A 23,303-nucleotide genomic window follows, 5' to 3' on the forward strand; every position below is an offset into this window, starting at 1 on the left:
CACTATGATTATTCCCATTTTACAGAGGATAAAATTAAAGCACAAGAAGATTATACTACTAGCCTGAGATGAATTGGTAATTAGACGATTAGAATTTAGCTGGGATTAGAATTTAGGTCACCCGAATCTCAAAACCATACTTCTAAATATTAGGCTCTATTACTTCTCCAGACATACATCTGGGAATTGCATTTATTTTGGAGGGTCATTGAACACATGGGAATGAAAAAAGGTACAGAATGAAAGATAAGAGCAGAAGGCATGGGCACTAACATTCCAAGGATGAGCAGAGAATGAGGGCCCACAAAGACGACTGAGAAGGAACAGTTAGTAGTAGTAAGGAAATCAGGCAAGGGAAATTTCAAAGAAGCCAAGACAAAATGTGTTAAGGAGGAAGTGACCAATTGTGTTTAAGGATGTAAAGAAGGCAGGTAACATAAAGACAGAAAAGTGTCTATTAGATTTAGTAACAGAGGTTAATAGTGATTATGGTGTGAGAAGCTTCATTCAATTGGCATTGCAGGATCAAAACCAATTTGAGTAATTTAAATTGTGCAAGAAATGGAGATGGTTAGCACAGAATATAGATTACACTAAATAATTTTTGTAGGAGAAAGAAATGGCTGCCTTGGCATGTTTACAAGTTGATAATTTATATCTAGCAAAGTGAAAGAGGAGAAAGATGCCAACTACTAAAGAGAGGTTCCTGAGGAAACGGAAATACACTCTGTAGTTAAGAGTGTAGGCTCTGGGATTATAATGCCTAGATTTAAGTCCAGACTTTGCTACTTACTGCTGGTTACCTTGGAAAAGTTCCTTAAGATCTGCAAGCATCAATTTCCTTACCTATAAAATGGGAACAATACTACTACCTACTTCACTGTATACTGTAAGGCTTAAACAAGATAATGCATGGGAAGAACTGGCATATAGTAAGAACTTAAAAAATGTCAGTTAATGTTATTACCTATGGGATCCAGAGCACAAGTAGAGGGACTGCCCTTCATTAAGAAGAGTACATTCTTTATAATAGAGAAAAAGGAGGCAATAGACAGCAGGTAGGTTTGGGGTGGGAGTGGGGAGACAGAAAGCTCTTTGTTGATGGTTTCTATTAAAATGTTCTTGGTTGAGAATGAGGCAAGGCCATCCGGTGAAACATCAAAGGACCTCTTGCAGTGAAAGCCCCATGAATCTGCTGAGGACTCCAAATTCTTATGGCTCTATGATTTCTTCCTCAGTGCTCAGCAACTCAGTTTCAGGAGTGAATAAAACAGAATGATGGATTATCTCAAGCTGAGGTTTTGATAGGCAAGTGTGATGAAAGAGTAAGAGGTCACAACAGGTAAATTTAGACATTGACAAGAATGGCTAAAGTGATGGAATGTGGGTTTTGGGCTGGATAGGGAAGAGAATACAGGGAAGAAAGAAATTTTCAGAAAGCATAAAAAGACCAAGGGGCTAGATGTCTTGATAAAGTCAAAGTGTAGGATTAGGTACTAGGGATATAACTGTGAGTAGGATAGCTATATTCTAGCCCTTAACGAATCTCATAGATTAACATATAAGGCTAAAAATTAAATAAGCAATTAGAATAAAAACATAACACTCACAGAGGACTATAGACTCTTAAGGGGTACAATGAAGAAGGATCTACCAGCTGCAGGTGTGGTCAGGGAAGGTTTTCTACAGAAAGTAATCATTAAGCTGAGGTCACAAGGACAAGTGGGAGTTGGCCATGAGCAGAGGAGGGAAAGTATATTTTGTACCAACAGTATAATGAGGCCCAAATGAACAAAGGGCATGAAGAAGCAAGGACTGAGAGGTTAACATACAACCGAAACATCAGGACCACAACTTGGGATCACTTAAAAAAGAAGAGCAAACGAAGAAATTAGCAGTTGTAAGGATAACAACAATTGGGATGCTGAAAAATAGCTTAATATTCTGGGTATGCAGCATACTTAAATTCAAGATTTAGTCAAAAAGAGAAAAATACTGTACCTTTGAACGAAATGTTGGATGAACAAAATAAACAGCCTTCAAATTCCTTTTGTACCTGATTCAAAAACAAACAAAAGGGTCAGTATAAGTCATGCCTAAAGTCAGTCATCATTATAGACTCTTTGCTTGAATATATAAATATATTCACAGAGGAAAAAAGTTTTTTAAAAGCAGCTCTAATTTACATATTGAATTTTAGGTGACATTTCAAAAACATTTCAGAGAATATTTCATTATTTACAGTATCTTTTTTATAGGAGATATTTTGTTGGCTTCTTACAGAGACATTTATAAGTAGAACAAAGTTGACTAAATTTACATTTAACAAACAAATTTATTGTGTGTCATTTTTTATATGGTGTTAGAATCTCTGGGATCAGATGTATGAATTAAACAGTAAAACCATTTAAAATTATGACAAAAATTAGAAACTAAAGGTTTCAATGGTCATATTTCAAAAAATTCATAATATTTACTATGTCCCAGAAATTGTCCAAAGGCTTTCTACTTAAATTCTCATAATGATTCTAAGCTGCATACTATTATTGCCTTTAACCCTCACAGAATCACTCAGCTATCAAGTGGTAGAGCCAGAAATTAAACCGAGGCAACTTGGCTCCAAAAACATACTCTCACCCACCACTCTATCTAATCTCTTTAGGTGTGCCTGAGATTCTTTTTTAACAGTCCACTAATCACCATTTGGTCACGAGGTTAATTGGAAAGGCCTTCAGAGTAAAAACTCTTCATTTCATAATTGAGGCCTGTACCAAGTAAAGAACTGGTTAGTGGTAGAAGAACTACAGTGGAGTGACACTACCTTACGTTTATACAACCCATATGCAGAGCAAGGTAAAAAGGTGTCTGTTGGGTAATGAAAGTTTTAATATTCCTAATTAAGATAAGATTTAATGGTAGGAGTAAGATAGTTGGAAATTTATAGTAATTTTCCTTCTTTGTACCCTTATTATAAAATGGGTTTTTCAGTATAATCCACATTATGAAGCTCCAAATAACTAAATAGCAAACAAGGGGGTAGAGTGCCTTTTTTATTTAGGAAATCTATTAATGAGAAAAAATTACATTTGATCTTTGCATTTTCTGGTTAATACATACATTTTCTGGTTAAAATTTTCATTATCACTTCCAGGGAAATACGGTTTAATGAAACTAATTTTCCGGCTCCAAGTCAGTGGCCCGGGTTCAAGTCCAAATTCTGCATTTACTGTTCTAAGACTTTGGACAACATACTTCAACTTTCAGAATATCAATATTCTCCTATCTTTCAAATGTAGATATAATATCTTTTCTAACAAACACCATATAAATAGAAGATACTATTTTTGTTATTTTATACACAATAATTGGTTATGTATAAAATATTGACCTCAAACCTTTTCTAAGGTGTTTTAAAAGTGGGGGAAAGTTTTCATATGAATTTACATTAATACAAAGTAAGTATGAGTTCCTTAAGGCCACCTTAGGGCCTCTTAGGATTAAAATATCTAATCTATGTATGATAAAAATCTTAGTTAATTGAAATATCCTTTCACAGAACACATAGCAATGGTTTCTATTGCTTAATCTTAAAAAAGAAAGAAGTTATGTCCCCTTCATAATTTGCAAAAATAACTAACTTGACATCAACAACATCGTAGAGTTTCTTCAGGAAGTCAGAGTCCAGGTGATTGTATTCACTGGTCAGCGTGTGAAAATATACTAAGACATATTCCTTCACAGCAATGTGATCCATTACATGGATAAAATATAAGATAGCCTAAAAAAAGAAAAGAGGAGTAAAGGTAAAGTTCATTTTGCACAGTAGGTTATTTTACAGAGGCCAAGAGAAAGTAAAACCCAGAAGAATAATCTAATCTATGCCCTAGTCATTACAGATAGACATCTCAGACTGATAAGTAACAATTCTCTTTAAAAAGTTCTTTAGGAAAGCGAATCAGCCCAGTGTTTAATAATTCTCATAAATGCAACAGTACAATCCCTTTCTGTTTTGTTCTAAGTGACAGAGGAGAACAATCAGACTCTATCCTCTAAAATAACTCTTCATATACAGGAAAGAGTTCTTGGGGCAACTACCAGGTTTCCCCTTTCTAGGATAACGATATCAAAACTGTTAAAAGTAGAATTTCTAGACTTAATCCTTCTTGAAGTTTCTGCTTGAATTAGACCAAAGTCTTTTCTGTCTCTGCTCAGATATAGACTCATGGCTTTCATTGTAAACGAGAATTACTACAAAAGGATATACTGATTGGTCCTTTACATGGCTCACTTTGAGAGCTAACTTTCTTGGGTCTTTAGAGCTGATCTGAATGAAGATACTGAGAACAGGTTTAGTCAGTAAATGGCAATAGGCTGGGCAGCATTTCTAGAGCTCTGAAAGACTTACATTTAACGTGATCCAGATTGGTTAGAAAAATATTCTATTACAAAATGGATGAAATATAAGAGAAACACTAAAAACAAAATAAAGATACAGTATGGGCAGGGCCAGCATGACTCAATGGTTTAGCTGTAAATAATTACAAAGAGGAAGCTGAGAGGTAACAACTAAAGGATTACTATAAAACGGGCTGTTTTCCAATTCCTCCTCAGGTGAGTCCTTGGCATTAACATGACTGGATTAACGTGGATTAGGATCCAGCTGCTGCCAGAAAAGACAGATGAGGACATTAAGAAAACACATGATCTTTCCAGTTGTTACCTGGTTTGGTATTATAATAATTACTATTATCTAGCTCAATATTTTATATGAAATGATATATCATGAATACCTAGAGCCCCATGCACACCAAAATCAAATTCAGGGATTTATGTTTTTATTGATATCAATCACATTATTGATGATGAGAATGAATGTCACACTGATTAAGAATACAGAACAAGTCGCAAATAGAAGCTTACTAATGGTATAATTTTCATCAGTTGAGTTTTTCCTCTGTGTGTATCTTCATTATTCTTTATTATTCTTATTTCTCTTCTTACCAGATTGCTTTTTCATCCTCTTTCTGTCCACACCCCACTCCCACCCTAGGGTAATTAGCATATTCCTTTTTGGCTTCAAATTCCCCATCTTAAATTTTTTTCATTATAAAAAGGTATAGTCACATCACAGAAAAATGTGGAAGACAAATTCTCCCCAAAACCATGAAATCTATTTTGAAATATTTACTTCATTTTTGTGCTTAAAAAAAAAATTAACAACAAAAAAAATTGCGGTCAGTGTAGAAACAATTTAACGAATCACTTTTTCTCCTATTGATATTATATTATAAATAATTCTCTATAGTGCTCTCCTCTATAATCATAATTTTTAAGGGTCACAGAATATTTCATTTGTTAATATACCATAATTATCTGTTAGGAATTTAAGTTATAACCTTTTGCTACAAATGACCCTGTGAGTAACAAGCTAGGTTCAGTGCTTTCACAATTTTTTTTAACCCAAATACCAGTGACCAACAGTATGAGGGCTTAGCTGGAATCAATTATCAGCTTTTGCACAACTGTACTTTATCTTAAAATGTTATGTAATTTTCCATTTTTAAATACATTTTTTACTTTGATTAATAATTATTGATCAGTTTAAGTTATTCTTCCCCTTTGCAGTCAGTTTCTAATAAAATGAATGTTCTAGGATGATCTATGTATTACTCTTGTGGATTCTATGGTCCCTGACATGAGTATTCTACTTTGAACAGTTTCAGGGACTACAGCTACAGCCAAGCTTTGGATAATTTCCATACTATAAATTCTCAGGAATGAAATTACTTGGTCAATGGTTGTGATCACTTTTATAGTTTCAATTCATGTTTGATGACAATGATTATAATTTAAAAGTTCAGACTAATTTTGGAGGTGAAAAAATATATCTCATTTTAACTGACTTTTTTCAATTGTTAATCAGGTTGAACATTTTCTCATTTTTATTTACCAGTTATAACTATTTTTTCTTTTAAGAATCATCTATTTCTATTCTTTGCCTCCAAATGAAGGGATTACAGAATGTGCTATCTTGGGTAAATTACATCTCTGGTTTCTTCTCTTCTGATAGATTCTCAAGCATTAATTTTCCTTTTTTCAAAAAAGAATTTGATTGTACAATTATAACAGAGAATGATGCCAACCAAACACTTGCCAGTTACATCATATCCAAAACAAGCAGCTGTGTTTTGGGGATCATATTACAGCATTCCAGTATTTTAGTTTCTCTTACAGAGAAAAAACAAACCCCTAACTCAACTGAAATGATACATGCTGCCTCATAAAACCAGGGCTGCTACTATGCCAGAGATACACAATTCTGCCTCATGTCATTTTGTAAGCCCTGATTGCAAATTCATGTTCTACTTAGTGTTAAATCAACATTATTTGTAAAACAGAGCCTTTTTATGGCTTACCTTGTCCATATCTATTAATGTTACAGGAATGTTTCTTCCAACTACCACCATCACTGTTCGACCACAGTTATCAACACCTACAAACAGGAAATGTAATCAGAAACTTTAAGAGTACTATTTGTCCTGACTCTGACTTTACAAAAATATTCTACACAGTCTTGCATCTCGTATGGTTCCATTAAAAAAAAAAAATTCTACACAATTTAAAAGACTGAAAACCAGGAATTTTCTCAAATTTCACCTTTGGATTTTTTTTTTTTTTTTTTTTTTTACAATGTAGGAAACAACACTCTTTTTAAAGCTTCATAAAGTTTTGATCTTTGCCCCAACTCTTAAGACCTCTTCAAGATTTTAAATCAGGAATAGGCAAAGGTAAATCAGGGACAGCCAAAGATCTTTTTATAAATAGTTTTTTTGTTTTAGCTCACTACAACTTTTAATAATGTTAATGATCCAGGAAAAAATAAATAATACTCAAATCTGAAAATTACTGAAAAGTACAAAAAGTACTCTCTGAAAAAGAAATAGAATGGAGGAAGAGTGGAATCTGAGAATTTTCATTGTCTCCATTATGTATTTATATAAGGTTTGACAAGTATATAGTACTTTTAAAAGCAGAATTTTTTAAAAAAAGAAAAAAGGAGACTAGGAAGAAGTTGGCCAATGTAGAACTATAAGTTGAACATTTCATACGTTGGCCAGGCGTGGTGGCTCATGCCTGTAATCCTAGCACTCTGGGAGGCCGAGGAGGGAGGATTGCTTGTGCTCGGGAGTTCGAGATCAGCCTGAGCAAGAGCAAGACCCCATCTTTATCATAAATAGAAAGAAATTAGCCAAACAACTAAAAAATAGAAAAAATTAGCCAGGCACAGTGGTGTGTGCCTGTAGTCCCAGCTACATGGGAGGCTAAGGCAAGAGGATCACTTGAGCCGACGAGTTTGAGGTTGCTGTGAGCTAGGCTGATGCCACGGCACTCTAGCCAGGGCAACAGAGTGAGACACTGTCTCAAAAAAAAAAAAAAAAAAAAAAAAAAAAAAGAAAAAAGAAAATTTCATAGGTTGAGATTTTTAAATATCTTGATGATGCAAAAACTATCTGCATCATTACAAAGACATCTTATTTATACATAGAGTGAATGAAACCCGAGAAAAATGAAGTCTCAAACAGCATGCCGGGTCAGGTCCTTAATTAGTAAAATAAGTTACCATACCCTTAAGCTCACCTGTTTGGTATAAAGCTTTTAGAGAAGCAATATCAGACAGATCCTCAGATCTTGCTTGACATAACCAGCGATTATAACTAGAGAAATAAAGGATACAATCATTATAATAAGCTCTTGTAAATTGAGTTTACAAATGGGACTGGTTTTTAAGGTCTTTCTCCAACCCTAAAGAACTAATGTTTCATTATAATGAAGGAGTTAAAGAGGTATTTTACCATGTAGAATCTCTACTACATGTAATTAATAAAATATGTGCAAATGAGTTACTGAGAAAGGAAGGTGTTCATAACTTAAAAAAATTCTTATGATCAAAGAAAGACTAGACAGATATGTGGCTAAGATATAGGCACTCAAACTGGAATTGTTTTAAAATATTATTATTTCCCTTTACTAAAAAATGCAAATAAAGCCTAAAGCAATGGCAGATCTCTAAAACAGATGTTCACTCATTCAACAAAGATTTATTGAGTGCTTTTTTCTATAATAGGTACTGAGAATAATATAATGAATAACATGGTTGCTGCCCTCAAGGAGTTTCCACTTTTCAGGGGAAAAACAAGTAAGTGCTGTACACGTTATGTGGGACCACAAAGGAGCTTGGTAATTTTATCTGTGAAGTCCTGGTGTATTTAATGATTGGTTAATCAAACTAGTTGTACTGATACTCCATCCACCAGATCATATGGACTGCAGTTTGCCTTTGGTTAAGGGGATGTTAAAGCTAGAAGAGACATTAAAGATCTGACAGAGGAGAAATGACCTGCAAAAGAGGGTCAAGTTAATCTTAGAGCTACCAGCCAATTAACGGTAGAGATCACTCAAATCCCCAGATTTCTGGAAAGGTCAGTAATTCTTTCTACTATATTATACTGCTTTCTCAAAATTCAAAGTGACACTTGACTGTGAAAAGGCTTTCAAAGCACCAAAATGTATGAAAAGCAACTTTGAAGTGTCTAGGACACATTTGGCAACAGCACAGAACAACAAAAAAGCTAAAACTAGGAGAGGGGAGACTTGGGTTCTAATCCTATTGTTTTCAGTGCAAACTTACTAAAGTCGTTTTACCTTTACAGATCTCAATTTCCTGTGCAGAATGGTATTTATGTAGAACATCTTTCTAGCCTTTGCTTCTGTGGGTTCAACTTTTTAAGATTCCATACACAGTATTTGTCTTTCTGTGCCTGGCTTATTTCACTTAACATAATGTCTTTTATCTTTAGTATGAAGGTTAAAAGACAAATTAAAAATAATAATAGCTACAACAATTTGTTAAGGTATATACAATATAAAAAGATATAAATTATGACATCAAAAACAAAATGGGGGAAGTATAGAGTTTGTTTTGTTTTTACAATTCTACTGTTTTCTAATTGTTTTATGATTAAGTCATCTCCATAAGACTAACTGGCAAAATATTAATATATCGTAAATATCTAATGAGCATCATAGGTCCTAGCACAAGGCATATAATAGGAATTTGATGACCTATTAATTTCTATATTCTGTTTATGCATCCATTAGCTCATTTTTCAAATATTTATTGAAAAAATCCAATGCTTTCATCATAGTAGGGACTCAAATCTTCACTGAATGAAATAATAAACGTGAGTATTATACAAAGTATTTTAGGGGCCTGAGATGATGCCTGGGATGGTACCCTTAGCTTCAAAGAGCATAAAGTTGATTATATGAGACAGACGTACTACAGTACAAAGACAATGAATTTTGTAATAAGACAGAATGAAACAAGCAACCCAAAAGAAGTCTAAATATTCTATCAATCAAGTATGTACACTGAGAATGGCACTGATAAGGAGTGGGAGATGGGGTGAGGGGAACAGAGTGGAGGTAAGTCCCAGATATGCGGTAGAAACAACTGTTCTCTTCTTTGTGCCCTAAACACTTCTCCCAAGGTCAGCGCAAGGCTTTATCCACTTACTGCGATGTCTGCTTCCATTACATCAGGCCACAAAATAGGGAATATGTCATATTTGTCTCTATATTTCCAGCCAATCTCTAGGGTAGTTCCTGACACTCAATAACTACACATTCAATGAACTCTGAAACAAATCTTTTTAAACTAGAATTCAGGTGCACAAAATAGAATTAATCATCACCCTTGGTTCAAAACATTCTCAGCACTGGAACATGTGTGGTCCACTTTAAAAGACTGGTTATACAACTAGTTATTTTTAATAAAGTATTAAGTACCTCAAAACCTATCATCCATAACAAAAATGAGTACTTTCACAAAAACCTACATCTAATCACATTATTGCCCTCCAATGCCAACTCCCTAACTGCCCCCACCATTATCTGGAATCCCAGGTTCATTTCCTTGCTTTCTTTTTATATCATTTTAATTCATCTATATGCATTCAATGTAAGCAGCTGTTTTGGGTTGTTTTTAACTATTAAAAAAGTTTGTCGTGCTGTATGTAATCTTTTGGGTCTTACTTTTTTGACTTATTATAACATATTGCTAAGATTCATCCATATTGTTGGGTTTCAATGCTGCCGATTCATTTTGACAATTATAGGTTGAGCATCCCCAAACCAAAAATTCAAAATCCGAAATGCTCCAAAATCCGAAACTTTTAAAGACCAACATGATGCTCAAAGGAAATGCTCACTGCAGCATTTTGGGTTTTCAGATTTGGGATGCTCAACTGGTAAGTGTAATGAAAATATTTCAAAATCTGAAACCTGAAACACTTCTGGTCCCAAGCATTTTGGATAAGAGATACTCAACCTGTATATATAATGTATTCATGCTAAATGAAAATACAGTTTTTTAAAATCTACTCTTCCACTGATGGTCACTTGGGCTGCTTCCAGGTTTTTGCTATTGTAGAGCATGCTAGAATCACCTTGTTTTACACGTCTCCTGGTATACATGTGCATGATCTCTCTTATGTAGACACCTAGGAGTGGAAGTGCTAGGTTACAGAGAATGTTCAATTTCAGCAGATAAGGCCAAACTTCTTTTCCAAAGCACTGTACCAATTTATACTCCTATAAGCAGTGAATGAGATCCTGGGAATCCACATCCTCTTCAACACCTGGTATTATCAGATGTTTTAACGTTTGCCAATTGGTTAGGTTTGAGATGATATCTCATTCCTCTGACCACTAATGAGGTTGAGATACTTGACATGTTCATGTTTTCCTCTTCTGTGAGATGTCTGCTCCTATCATTTGCCTGTTTTTTGGTTAAGTTTATTCCTTTCTCACTAACTTGTAGTTCTTTACACATTCTTGATACTAAGCATTTGTTAGTTTTGTGTATTGTGAATATTTGCTCCCATTCTGCAACTTGCTTTTCACTTTCTTTAAGCTTTTTGGCTCCAATTCTTAAGTTCTTATTTTAATATAGTCAAAACTATTTTTTCCTCAATAGTCAATGTTTTTCATGTCTTGTTTAAAAAAATCTTTCCTTTCTCTATGGTATGAGAGATAATAATCTATAACTTCTTCCATGAGTTTTAAATATTTTAAAAATTTAAGTCCTTAATTCATCTAAAATTGATGTCCATGGTGTAAACCCTGAAACAGTATAAACGCTAAAATGTTTTAAATGTTGGTGATTAACAACTTGACATCTAAGGATAGATTTTGGTTGGCGAAATCTATAAACATGTTTATGGGGAGGAGGTTTATAGCTTACACGAGATTCTTAAAGGCTTCATGATTTTAAAAAGGTTAGGATCACTGCTGAGACACTGGTGCTATTCTTGATTCTAAGATTAAACGTAGATTAATCTTAGATTAAACTTAGATCTAACTTAGAATCTTAGATTCTAAGATTTAATGTGATTAAAATTCACGTTAAAGTGAATTTTAATGCAATAACTCATGACTGCAATTTTCATCAGGTTTCTTCTTTATTCTAGTTAAGTCTCTTCGATTCCCACTATAATTGTGTAAATTTGATTATATAGTCATATGTTTTTCTTTTAAATCAGTATTTGGGAGGAGAGGGTAAAAACAAAAGATGTTATTCTTCCCTTCTCACTTAATAGAAAATGCTTTCCTTGTTTTCCTCTAAACCGCATCATTCAAAGAATTTTTTATCTTTTCCATTACGTCACTCATAATGTGCACCTCATTGTTTTGCTGTAGTCTTGTGTTTTATTTCAATTAAGACAGGCAATCAATCCTGCGTTCCAATCCAAAAATCAAAACAAAACTAAAAAAGGAAAATTGAACTCAAAATGATTTCTGGTTTTCCTATATCTTATTCCAAATAAACAAATTCCTATTACTTGATGGGTAAAATATAATAATCATTGATAAGCACACAAAATATGTCAAAATGGCAGAAAAAGTAGCCACTACATTGTTCTATAGGCAGAAATAACAAATAGTTTCTCAATGGCTTACAATCAACTGAGGTTGGGATAATGTCCTCATAAGCCAACTTCTTTCAATTAATCAATTACCACTCACCTGCACAGCCAACAGCTGAAAGATGAAGCAAATTTAAACTTAATGACTTTTAAAAAACCAATAACTAACCCATTTGTGTAAAACCAATAGACCAGGGAAAATTTTGTCTATGGAATTAACAGGAGCTTTTCCAGACCTCATGCAACTGCCCCACCCTAGACTTGGTTAAGACCTTTGTTATATGGTCTTATTGCACGCTGTTAAGGGCATATACCTGTAATTCAAACAATTATTCATACACTAGTTAATGTTTTTCTCCTCTGCAAGATCCTAAGCTCCATTGGGGGGGGGGTTGTATCTATTTTACTTGTCACTTTGCTACCCATAATATCTAGCACAACACTTGGAACATTAGTAAGGGCCTAATAAATACTTAATAATGAGCAAAATCATGTCTTTGCTACAAAAAATGACATAAGAGTAATAGGCAATTAGATCTTAAGCCAAACAAGGAAAATTAATGAAAAGAAAATGTTTCTATAGAGTAATTTTAAGAGTTTCAAAAGCAGTATTTTTGAAAAAGAACATCTAGTTTGCTTCCTAATTTTTGTAAGGAAATCAACTTCTATCTTATGATACACCCAAATCAGAGTCACAACTGGACAGAAAACCTGGATTAGAAAACACGCCTAATTTTTCCAGATATTAAAAATAATTACTGCAAAGAGATATTGATGTGGGAAGGCAGTGCTATAAAAGGAATAATGTAAAACTAGTGCCAATCCAAGACCTTTGGTTTTGTTACTGATAGAAGAACTGAAGGCTTTCAAAAGGATTTTACTAACTAGAAACCTACTCATGTCTCAGAGAAGAAAAATTTAACATTTTGTTCAACCTGATTAACCAACATAATAATCAATAGAAACTGGACTCAATATGTCAAAATGAAAGCTCATTTAGAAAGAGCAAGAGAAGTAAATTTTAAAAACTACAATCTACAATCTCAAATGCGGCAGAGTATTCAAACAGATGACTTACAGCTCAGTTGTATCACCAATCCTAAATAAACAGTTATCAATTCCAAAACATTTTGGTCTCAGGACTCTTTCATGTTTTTAAAAATTATTGAGGTCAGACATACAGGAAGAACAAGTTAAAAATAATTTTAAAAAACTAAAAATAATAAAAAATATTTCTTTCATCAGTGTTTTGTGGGTCTCTCTGACGAGGTCTTTTTCCTCTAAGTATATTCTAGGCATTTTATTTTCTTTGTAGCTATTATGAATGGTACTGAGTCCTTGATTTGATTTTCAGTTTGTTAGTATATAGAAATGCTACTGATTTGTGTACGTTGATTTTGTAACTTGGGACTTCGCTGAATTTGAATTTATTTATCAATTCTAGGAGTCTTTTGGTGGAGTCTTTAGGGTTTTCTAGATATAAGATCATATTGTCTGCAAAAAATGATAGTTTGACCTTCTCTTTCCATTTTGGATGCCCGTAATTTCTTTCTCTTGCCTGATTGCTCTGGCTAGGACTTCTAATACTATGTTGAATAGCAGTGGTGACAATAGGCAACCTTATCTTATTCCAGTTCTTAGTGACAATGCTTTCAACTTTTCCCCATTCAGTAAAATGTTGGCTGTGGGTTTGTCATATATGGCTTTTAACATTTTGAGGTTATGTTCCTTGTATGCCTAGTTTGTTGAGGGTTTTTATCATAAAAAGGTGCTGGATTTTATAGAATGCTTTTTCTACATCTATTGAGATGGTCATGTGGTCTTTGTTTTTGTTTCTATTTATGTGGTAAATGTTTACTGATTTACATATGTTAAACCATCCTTGTATCCCTGGGATGAAACCCATTTGATCATGGTGGATTATATTTTTGATATGCTGTTGAATTCAGTTTGCTAGTATTTTGCTGAGGATTTTTTCATCTATGTTCATAAGGGAAATTGGTATGTAGTTTTCTTTTTTTATTGTGTCCTTTCTGGCTTTGGTACCAGGGTGATACTGGCTTCATAGAATGAGTTAGGGAGGATTCCCTCTTTCTTGATGTTATGGAATAATTTCTGTAGGATAGTTACCAGTTCTTCTTTGTAAGTCTGGTAGAATTTGGCTGTTAATCTGTCTTGTTTGTTTGGGCTTTTTTTCCTTGGGATATTTTTTATTACTACTTCAATCTTGCTGCTCATTATTGGTCTGTTCAGGGTTTCTATTTCTTCCTAGTTCAGCCTTGGGAGGTTGTGTGTTACCAAGAGTTTATCCTTTTTCTCTAGGATTTTTACTTTGTATAGAGGTTTTCATAGTATTCACAGATATTTTGTATTTCTTCTGTATCAGTTATAATGTCTCCTTTTTCATTTCTGGTTGAGGTTATTTGAGTCCTTTCTCTTCTATTTCTGGTTAATCTGGTTAGTGGTCTATTGATTTTATTTATCTTTTCAAAGAACCAACTTTTTGTTTCCTAAATCACAGATGACACAAACAAATGGAAAAATATCTCCTGCTCATGGATCGGTAGAATCCACATTGTTAAAATGTCCATACTGCCCAAAGTGATTTATAGATTCAATGTAATCCCCATCAAAATACCAATATTACATTTCACAAATCTAGAAAAAATATTCCTAAGCTTCTTTTGGAACCATAAAAAGAGCCCAAATAGCCAAAGCAATCTTAAACAAAAAGAACAAATCTGGAAGCATGCATCACATTACTTGACTTCAGGTTATATTATAAGGCCATAGCAACCAAAATAGCATGGTACTGGTATAGAAGTAGAGACACAGACCAATGGAGCAGAGTAGAGAACCCAGAAATAATGCCATTTACCTACAACCAACTGATCTTCAACAAAGCAGATGATATACACTGGGGAAAGGAAATCCTATTCAATTAATGGTGCTGGGCAAATTGGATAGCCACATGCAGAAGAAGAAATGCCCTTTAATTCATAAGCTGATAAAGAAAATGTATATATACACACACACACACCATGGAGTACTGCTCAGCCACAAAAAAGAATGAAATGATGTCTTTTGCAACAACGTGGATGGAACTGGAGACCATTATCTTGAGTGAAGTATCTTAGGAATGGAAAACCAAACACCGTATGTTCTCGCTAATAAGTGGGAGCTAACAGGTACACACAGACACAAACTGATATAAAGGACATGAGAAACCAAGAAGGGCACAAGGTAGGAGGGTGAGTGTGGGGTAGAAACTTACCTGTTGGGTACAATGGACACTACACTAGTGATGGGCACACCAAAAGCCCTAACTTGAGCATTATATAAGATATCCATGTAATAAAAATATCTGGACTCCCTTAATTAATATTTTGAAGTAAAAAAATAAAAATTGTTGAGCACCCTAAACACCTTTTGCTTATATCAGTTATGTCTACCAAAACTTACCATATTAGAAAACAGATATTTAAAAAGTATTTATTAATTTAAAAACAATAAAACAGCTATTATGTGAACATAACTTTTTTTTAATTAAAAAAGCTGTATTTAGGGAGAAGAGTTGTACTCTTTTAGTTTTTGCAAATCTCTTTAATTTCTGGTAGATTCTCATAAACGCATCTGCATTTAACTTACTACAATATCACACATTAAGTAGCCTCCAGAAAGTTCCACTGAACACTGTGAGAGAATGTGAATGAAAAGGAAAAATAAATCTTAGCAACATTATGAAAATAGTTTGACCTCACAGGCCCCCTGAAAGGGTATCAGGCTCCTCGGATCATACTTGACCATACTTTTAAGAAGGGCTGTTATCACTGTTAAAGCAAAATAAGCAGGAGGCTATTAGCTTGTTTTTTTTGCTCCTTTTTTTTCTGTACTGGGGACCCTTATACAACCATAACAAAATTTGGAGGAATTCCTTGTAACTGATTAATTTTGGAAAAAACAAACAATACGAATTTCACCCAATCACAGCCAACTAGCAGGGACATACCCAAATAAGGCAAATACCTAACTGTAGTCAATCAAGTCATTTCTTTACTTTGCCCCCTCAGTCCAGTAAAAGCCTCTGCTCATGCTGCTAGAATCGAGTCCTCTGAACCTCTTCTGGCTCCGAGTGTTACCTGATTCATTAATCCTTCTTTGCTAAAAAAAACCCTATTATTTTGTCTAAAGTTTTTAATGTCACTCTGAATGAAGTAGTGTGTGTTATAGATGTAAGGCAAGATCTCATCTTTAATTATCACAGACACTGGGCACATATATGGGAAATCAGAAAATCTTTTGGTTCAGACACAGCTTATCACTCAAAGGGAACAGCCTTGGGAGCCACTGGTTGTGCTTTTCTCCAAGCCTATGGCTATGTGTTCACTGGACATGCACAACACCCTGACTGAAGTTCAGAACTTCTACCACAGTAACTGCTGGGTAAAAGCAGCTGGTAACAGTCTTAGCACAAATTGAGGCAGTGGCACCAAACTGCAGTAGTAGTCACTGGATTCTTCACTGCCAAATACTTGCAAAAACAAAATAAGCCAGCTTCATATGAGAATGTTTTTGACAAAGTAAAAATTATTAATTTTATTAAATCAACTCTTGAGAACACATATTTTAAATATTAATGTGTGACAAAATGGGAAGAACACATAAAGTACTTCTGCATAAGGAAGTATAAGGTTGCCTTGAATAAAAGCATTATGTGATTTTTCAGTTGTGAGCTGAACTAGTTGCTTTTTCCATGCAACACCATTTTTACTTCAAAGGATGACTGACAAACTAATTATTCGACATGGATATCTGACAGATGTTCTCTCAAAAATAAATAAAGTGACCCTATCATTTTGAGAAAAACAATCATGTTATCAGTGATAAAACTACAGCTTTAAATATACATATATAATTTTGGGAAATTTGTATTATTATCAGAAATTTGATTGTTCCTAATATTTAAAGACTTTTCTAATGAAACTGGTGGTGATATTAACAAATATAAATTTTTTGATATTATGCAATGAAATGTGTCAATATTTGGGAGATCTGAATAATTAGGTGCACCAATATTTTCCAAAAGACTAATGCATCATGTTATAAAGTCTGTTTTATAATAGCATTTTTAAAAAACTACAGGATAGAACACATTTTACTATAACAGAATACAAAAACTAAGGGATATGGCTTGAGATTCTATATTACAACTATACTTTAAGACACTACCATTTATCATATTCTGGTATAACATCAAAAGATATCTCCGATTACTTAAAAAGGCTATTAAAATACTCCTCCCTTTTTCAATTATATAGCTGAATGAGGTCAGATTTTCTTCAAACAACTAATTGCAGCAGTTTGAATGCTGATATGAGAATCCAGCTGTCTTTTATTAAGCCAAACATTGAAAGATTTTTAAAAATATAAAACACTACTATTCTTCTTACTATATTGAAAAAAATAGTTACTTTTCAAAAAATAAAAACATAATGACCAGCTACTTGGGAGGCTGAGGTAGGAGGATCACTTGAGCCCAGGAATTAAGAACAGCCCGAGCAACAAACACACTATCTCTAAAAACAAAACAAAAACAAAAAACCCCAAACAAAGATGGGTTGTTTTAAAATTAATTAATAAATAATTTTTCATATGATAAACATTGATGGATATAAGCCACATAAACAAAAGCTCTCTGGGGCCCTCAACAATTTGTAAGAGTGCAAAGGAGACCTGAGACGAAACAGGTCCCAGGTTCCAGGTCCCAGTCATGTGAATGTAGGAGCCCAGTCACTATATTTATTTTTATTTATTTGTTCATTCATTTATTTTTGTAGAGATAGGGTCTCGCTTCATTCATTCATAAACAGACAAAAGTGGAGATGGGGTCCTGCTATTGCCCAGGCTGGTCTTGAACTCCTGGCCTCAAGTGTACCTTCTGCCTTGGCCTCCCAAAGTGCTGGAATTACAGACGTGAGCCATTGCGCCTGGCCAGTCACTTTATTTAAAGAAAAATGTCTGCCAGATGATTATTGCACATGGCCAGGTTTAGAAACCACATAAACTATCATTTGCTTGTGACAGCATTCTTTGGAAAAGCTATTCATTGGTGCCCCCTAGTGGCTATTTTTGCTTTTGTTCTTAAAAAATAAAATCAGAATAAAGTGAAGATCTGGGACTGAAGAGACACAAAATTTTAATTCTGTAAGGACTCCAGGGATCATTTAGTCAAAATCCCACTTTATCAATGAAGACGTACAGCATTCAGACACAATTATAACACAGCGTGATACATGCTATATTATGCTTTGGCTAAGTACAGGGTGTGAAAAAAGCATGCGGGAGGCAGCATCTATTCCAGACTGGAGAGGTAAGTTTCCAGAGGCAATTGCTTCTGAGTTAAAATCTGGACAGGAATTAAAGGACGAGAGTAGTCCAGCCAAAAGGAATAGCAAGTGCAAAAGCTCAAAGGTAAACTAGGCCATGATTTGCTCAGTGTTGAAGAGAATGGCAGTGGACAATTTTAAGAGCTTGGCAAGTGTCAGGTGCTGTGCTAAGCTCATTACATTATCTCATTTAATGTTCAAAACAACCCTAACAGATGTTACCCCCCAACTTCATAGGGTAATGGAGAATAGCCATTTATAATTTATTATATTTTCCTTTTCTTCAAAATTTTTGAAAAACAGCTAGCTTTACAAGGACTATTAATCTAGAAAAGCTTACCCAAAAGTATTAATACAAAAGCTGCCTCTGTGTTTTTAAAAGAATTTATTCAGGATTGCTTTAGAAAACACCTGGAAGAAATGGAATGAGTCAGGTGTATTATAAGGTCTGGCAGAAATAAAACATTTTTAAATTTTATAAAACTGTAGATTATGCTTTAATTATAACATATAAAGTAATAGCTTTGTTAACTGCCTTTCCCTTTTCCCAATTTCTACTTTTAGAATGTAACCTCAGACAGAGGTGCACTGCAATTGTAGAAGACAGAGTAGGAGCTCTGAAATCAGACTAGCAGCTAAACACTGGCTACATCACGTATTACCCGTGATCACTGATAACTTCCTTAACTTTGAGTTTTTGCATCTACAAAATGAGGACAATATCTTCCTCACAGGACTGTCATGAAAAATAAATTAGAACACATCATGTATACATGTAGATCACTTGACAGATGTAAGGTCCCTTTCTTGTTTCTCATGTCCTTATGTGTCTAAGAGTCCAAAGGGGTTTGCCTTACTTTCTTTGATGCTGCTTCTGCAGGGCTGCCTCTGATAACTGTCCCTGAAGGATCAATTTTCTTTGCTTATCAATATCTCCCTCCATTCGAGCAAAAGCATGAGAGCCAATGAAAGAGAGATCAACTCCCAAGCCTTCATCCTCTTCTTCTTGGTTGTCTGTAACAAAAATACTATCAGTAGAGAACTTAAGACAAAACTAGACAGTAAATGAAATAGATTGTGAATACTGCAGTAGGGATGACTGTGAAGTAACTAAAAAAACTAGGGTTAATGTTCTTTGTTGAGAATGATACTGAACTCAGACTTAGGCATTTGTGGAATTGAAATAATGAAAGAAACTGCCTGTCCATGTGTGACATAAGTTTTAGGAATATGTAAAATCAGATAACACTAGAAAGAAAAGAGTAGAATGTGATCTTATGCAAATTGACAAAGTAATTAGATTGCATTTGGATTTAAAGATGGCTCATCACAAAGCATCTAACAAAAGAGAAACATAAAGAACAAACACTTGGGAGCACTTATACATCACTGCTTAAGGGGAGCATCTGACTGATTGGCACATACACTCCAGCCAGGTAATGCTCTAAGGAAGAGGAATACACCAGGATCGCAGGATATGATCCACAGTCACTAAGAAATATTTCCATTATAATTTGGTATCCTGGTTTTCTACACTGGTCATACTAACACAATCATTTTGGTCTATGAGACGTATAGTTTTCACTATAAGTTAGTAAGCAAACTTTCTGATCTATCCATATGATCACTGTCAGTTTGGCTAGTGGGAGCCAGTCTCTTAGGAATGGGTCATCTCTTAGTGTGGTGGCTACCATCTTACTAGACCTGTAGAAAAAAAACCCCAAAATGAACTTTGTCCCATGACGAGCTTCCCAAGGCAATGCCACCAATTGGATCACAGCCTAGCAGGCCATCAGCTGGGACTTCCCCACATCTGCTTCACTGCTCTTCAAACCATGACAGGCCAACAGCTCAGAAGGACCTAGTTTCACTAAAAATACCCATGAATAAAACTTCCTTCAATCCTTCAAGTAAAGCAGATTTTATATATATATATATATATATATATATATATATATATATATATATATATATATATTTTAACAAATTTAACACTCTTAATTAAAAATATTTAAGAACACTAAAGCCTATATCTATAAGGTAACAATATTTTCTGAGATGTAAACATAAATCAAACACTCTTTGAGAATGGTGGGGAGAAAACATTTTGGCTAGTGAGTTAGTCTCATCTACTGTCTAGCACTGACATCTCAAACTGGCTTTGCTATTCACTACATCTTATCACATTAAATGCATTTTATGGAGGAAAAATTATATGGTGGTAACCATTTAGTTTACATGCACAAGGTCTCCAAATAACTCCGGGTGCTATTTCAAGGTTCTACTATATTGGAGGCTCACTCAAAGTGCATGGGTACCCCTCTAGCAAAGCCTGGTTCACAGACATTTCCTGTTGTTAGACCACTTGACGTAAGTCTGTACACTGGTGATAAATATTATAGTTGGGTAGCTTTCTACAAGCTTTAACTTGATGCTCATTTTTAAAAGAAGTGTTCACAGTAGGAATCTCACAGTAATTCTCTAAACAGCTGTATTTCAAGATTAAGCCTTAGTATTGAAGCTTGTGAGGCATGTTTTCACAGAAGGGACTTATGACCTTACACGCGTACACGTGAAGGCCAGTACAGGCTGTCACACAGGACAGATTCAGAAGGCCTTCCATCCCAACATGCTCTACCTACTACTTCAGCTTACATGTACATAGAACCTAGAGAAACAAAATGAATGATCATAGTATTCTTATCTCAGCATTTAATATTTGGTATGGCTTTTAGAGGACACTGTTAAAGCTGTTCAAAATTTTAGATGCTAATGTACTTGACTACTATCTCCCCAGTATCCTGCATGAGACTATAAGCCTTGTTAGGGTGAGATTGTTGTTATATCCACCTCTGAATCCCCATTGCCTAACCCAGACTTGACAAAATTTCTACCTACCTACTTATCTACCTACCTACCTACTTACCTATATATAAATATAATTTTTTTTAATTTAAAGAATAAATTTCAACAAGAATAAGACTCTGAAAACTTCTAAACTAGTCTGATTTTAGTGTCATGCTAATAGAGAGCTTTCCAAAAGTCAAGCTGAACTTCTTACTTCTTTGGTGGTTGGTATCTTATTTTGTTTCCTTAAGAAGGACATTAAGAAAGATAGAACTCTAGAACTCACCCTCTGGAGCACCTGGTTTTTCACTTATTCTAATCTGCCGTTCAGGTACCACAGGCTCCCCTTCTGCATTTCCAATATCTGCAGGTAGGTATGGCAATGACCTACTCTCCTCCTTTAATGACCTTGGGAAGTACAGAGGTAGCAGCTTTTGGTAAGTAGCCTGTGTCAGAAAAGCAGGACATTCTGTGAACAATAACGGAGTAAGAAGCAGACCTCAGCAGTATTTAGTGCTGTCCATACACCATGAAGACAGCCTCCATCAAGAATAAAGACCTTATCACCTCTGAGCTCAGATGAGATGCTGTCTGGGACCCTCAATCAGTTCTTGTGTTAAACACTGGAATATTGTTAGCCAGTCAAGTTAAATGCAATGCCCATCCTGGCAATTCCAGGTCACTGAAGCTGGAATGCATAATCCCACCACCCCTGGCCCCATCCCTACCTGCGCTTTCTAATGATATCCAACACGGAAGACTCAGCACAGATGTCACCTCCAGGGTCCATTTGACCCAGGTTCAGTTTTTGAGTTTTTGTTTTTTTTTTAACATTTCTAACTACTTGTGAAAGACTGCTATTTCATGACTTTTATTCTTTCTTAAAGATTTTTCAAAGAACAAAGATAAATTTAATTGTTTAAAAAGAAACAAAATAAAACTCATCCTATCTTATAATTTTTGTATAGGTTAGTCCACTGGACTCATTTATAAATCCACGATATATTACAGGCATTTAGGGCTCTTATTTTCCTATACCTTGAAACATTTTGCTTTTTCATCATCCTAGGAATTATTTTATCATTACTCAGCATTACTCATCAGTTATTACTAACTATACTAAACAAGACTAAATTAAAATAATAAGAAAACAAAAGAATGATGGAATTGCCTGGAAGGACAATGAAATTCAAGAAATTATTACTCTTTAGTTTTCTTGTTGTGTTGCCCACAGTATTGCATCATCTTTTAAGCAGGTATGTAAGAAGACCAAAGACACCATCTTTATAGTCTTTTTAAAAAAACTGAGATATAATTGATTCACCATAAAGTTTACCCTTTTAAAGTATACAATTCAGTGGTTTTTAATATCTAGTATTCACAAAGCTGTACAATCATTACCAATATCTAATTCCAGAACATTTTCATTACCCCAGAAAGAAAGGCCAAACCCATTAGCAATCATTGCCCATTCCTCCCTCATCTGGCAACTACTCATCTTCTGTCTTTATCAATTTGTTTCTTTCGGATATTTCATAAAAATCGAACATAATATGTGGTCTTTGTGTCTTAGCATGTTTTTAAGGTTCACCCATATTGTAACATGTATCAGTACTTCATTCCTTTTGTAAGGCTGAATAATGATCTATTATTAATATATATATATACATATACATACACACCACATTTTGTTCATCAGTTGATGACATTTGGGTTGTTTATACTTTTTGGCTATTATGAAGAATGCTGCTAGGAATATTTGCATGCAAGTTTTTGTGTGGAAATACATTTTCATTTCTCTTCTGTATATACACCAGAGTGAAACTGCTGCAATATGTGGTATCTCTAACTTTTTGAGAAAATGCCAGACTGGTTTTCAAAGCAGCCGCATCATTTTTACATTCCCACTAGCTATGTATGAGAGTTTCAACTTCTCTACATCCTTGCCTACACCTGTCATTAATTATCTGTCTTCATAATTATAGTCATATTAGCGGGTATGAAGTAATATCTCATTGTGGTTTTGATTTGCATTTCTCTAATGGTTAATGGTGTGGTGTACCTTTTCAGTACTTACTGGTCA

At 34.5% G+C, this 23,303-nt stretch overlaps 1 protein-coding gene across 3 annotated transcripts in view; it reads right to left on the bottom strand.

Annotated features, from left to right (window-relative positions):
• GDAP2 (ganglioside induced differentiation associated protein 2) overlaps window positions 1–23,303 on the bottom strand; it is a 68,945-nt gene that overhangs the window by 15,560 nt on the left and 30,082 nt on the right. For all 3 annotated transcript variants that reach the window (XM_012761837.2, XM_012761838.3, XM_076000018.1), the window contains exons 7-12: window positions 21,507–21,666; window positions 19,231–19,387; window positions 7,639–7,715; window positions 6,417–6,493; window positions 3,639–3,778; window positions 2,002–2,056 (exon numbers count right to left, since the gene is read on the bottom strand). In XM_012761837.2, the coding sequence (XP_012617291.1) occupies window positions 2,002–2,056; window positions 3,639–3,778; window positions 6,417–6,493; window positions 7,639–7,715; window positions 19,231–19,387; window positions 21,507–21,666 (666 nt within the window). The remainder of the gene's footprint in view (window positions 1–2,001; window positions 2,057–3,638; window positions 3,779–6,416; window positions 6,494–7,638; window positions 7,716–19,230; window positions 19,388–21,506; window positions 21,667–23,303) is intronic.

Source organism: Microcebus murinus, chromosome 2 (genome assembly GCF_040939455.1).
Source record: "Microcebus murinus isolate Inina chromosome 2, M.murinus_Inina_mat1.0, whole genome shotgun sequence".
NCBI lineage: Eukaryota > Metazoa > Chordata > Mammalia > Primates > Cheirogaleidae > Microcebus > Microcebus murinus.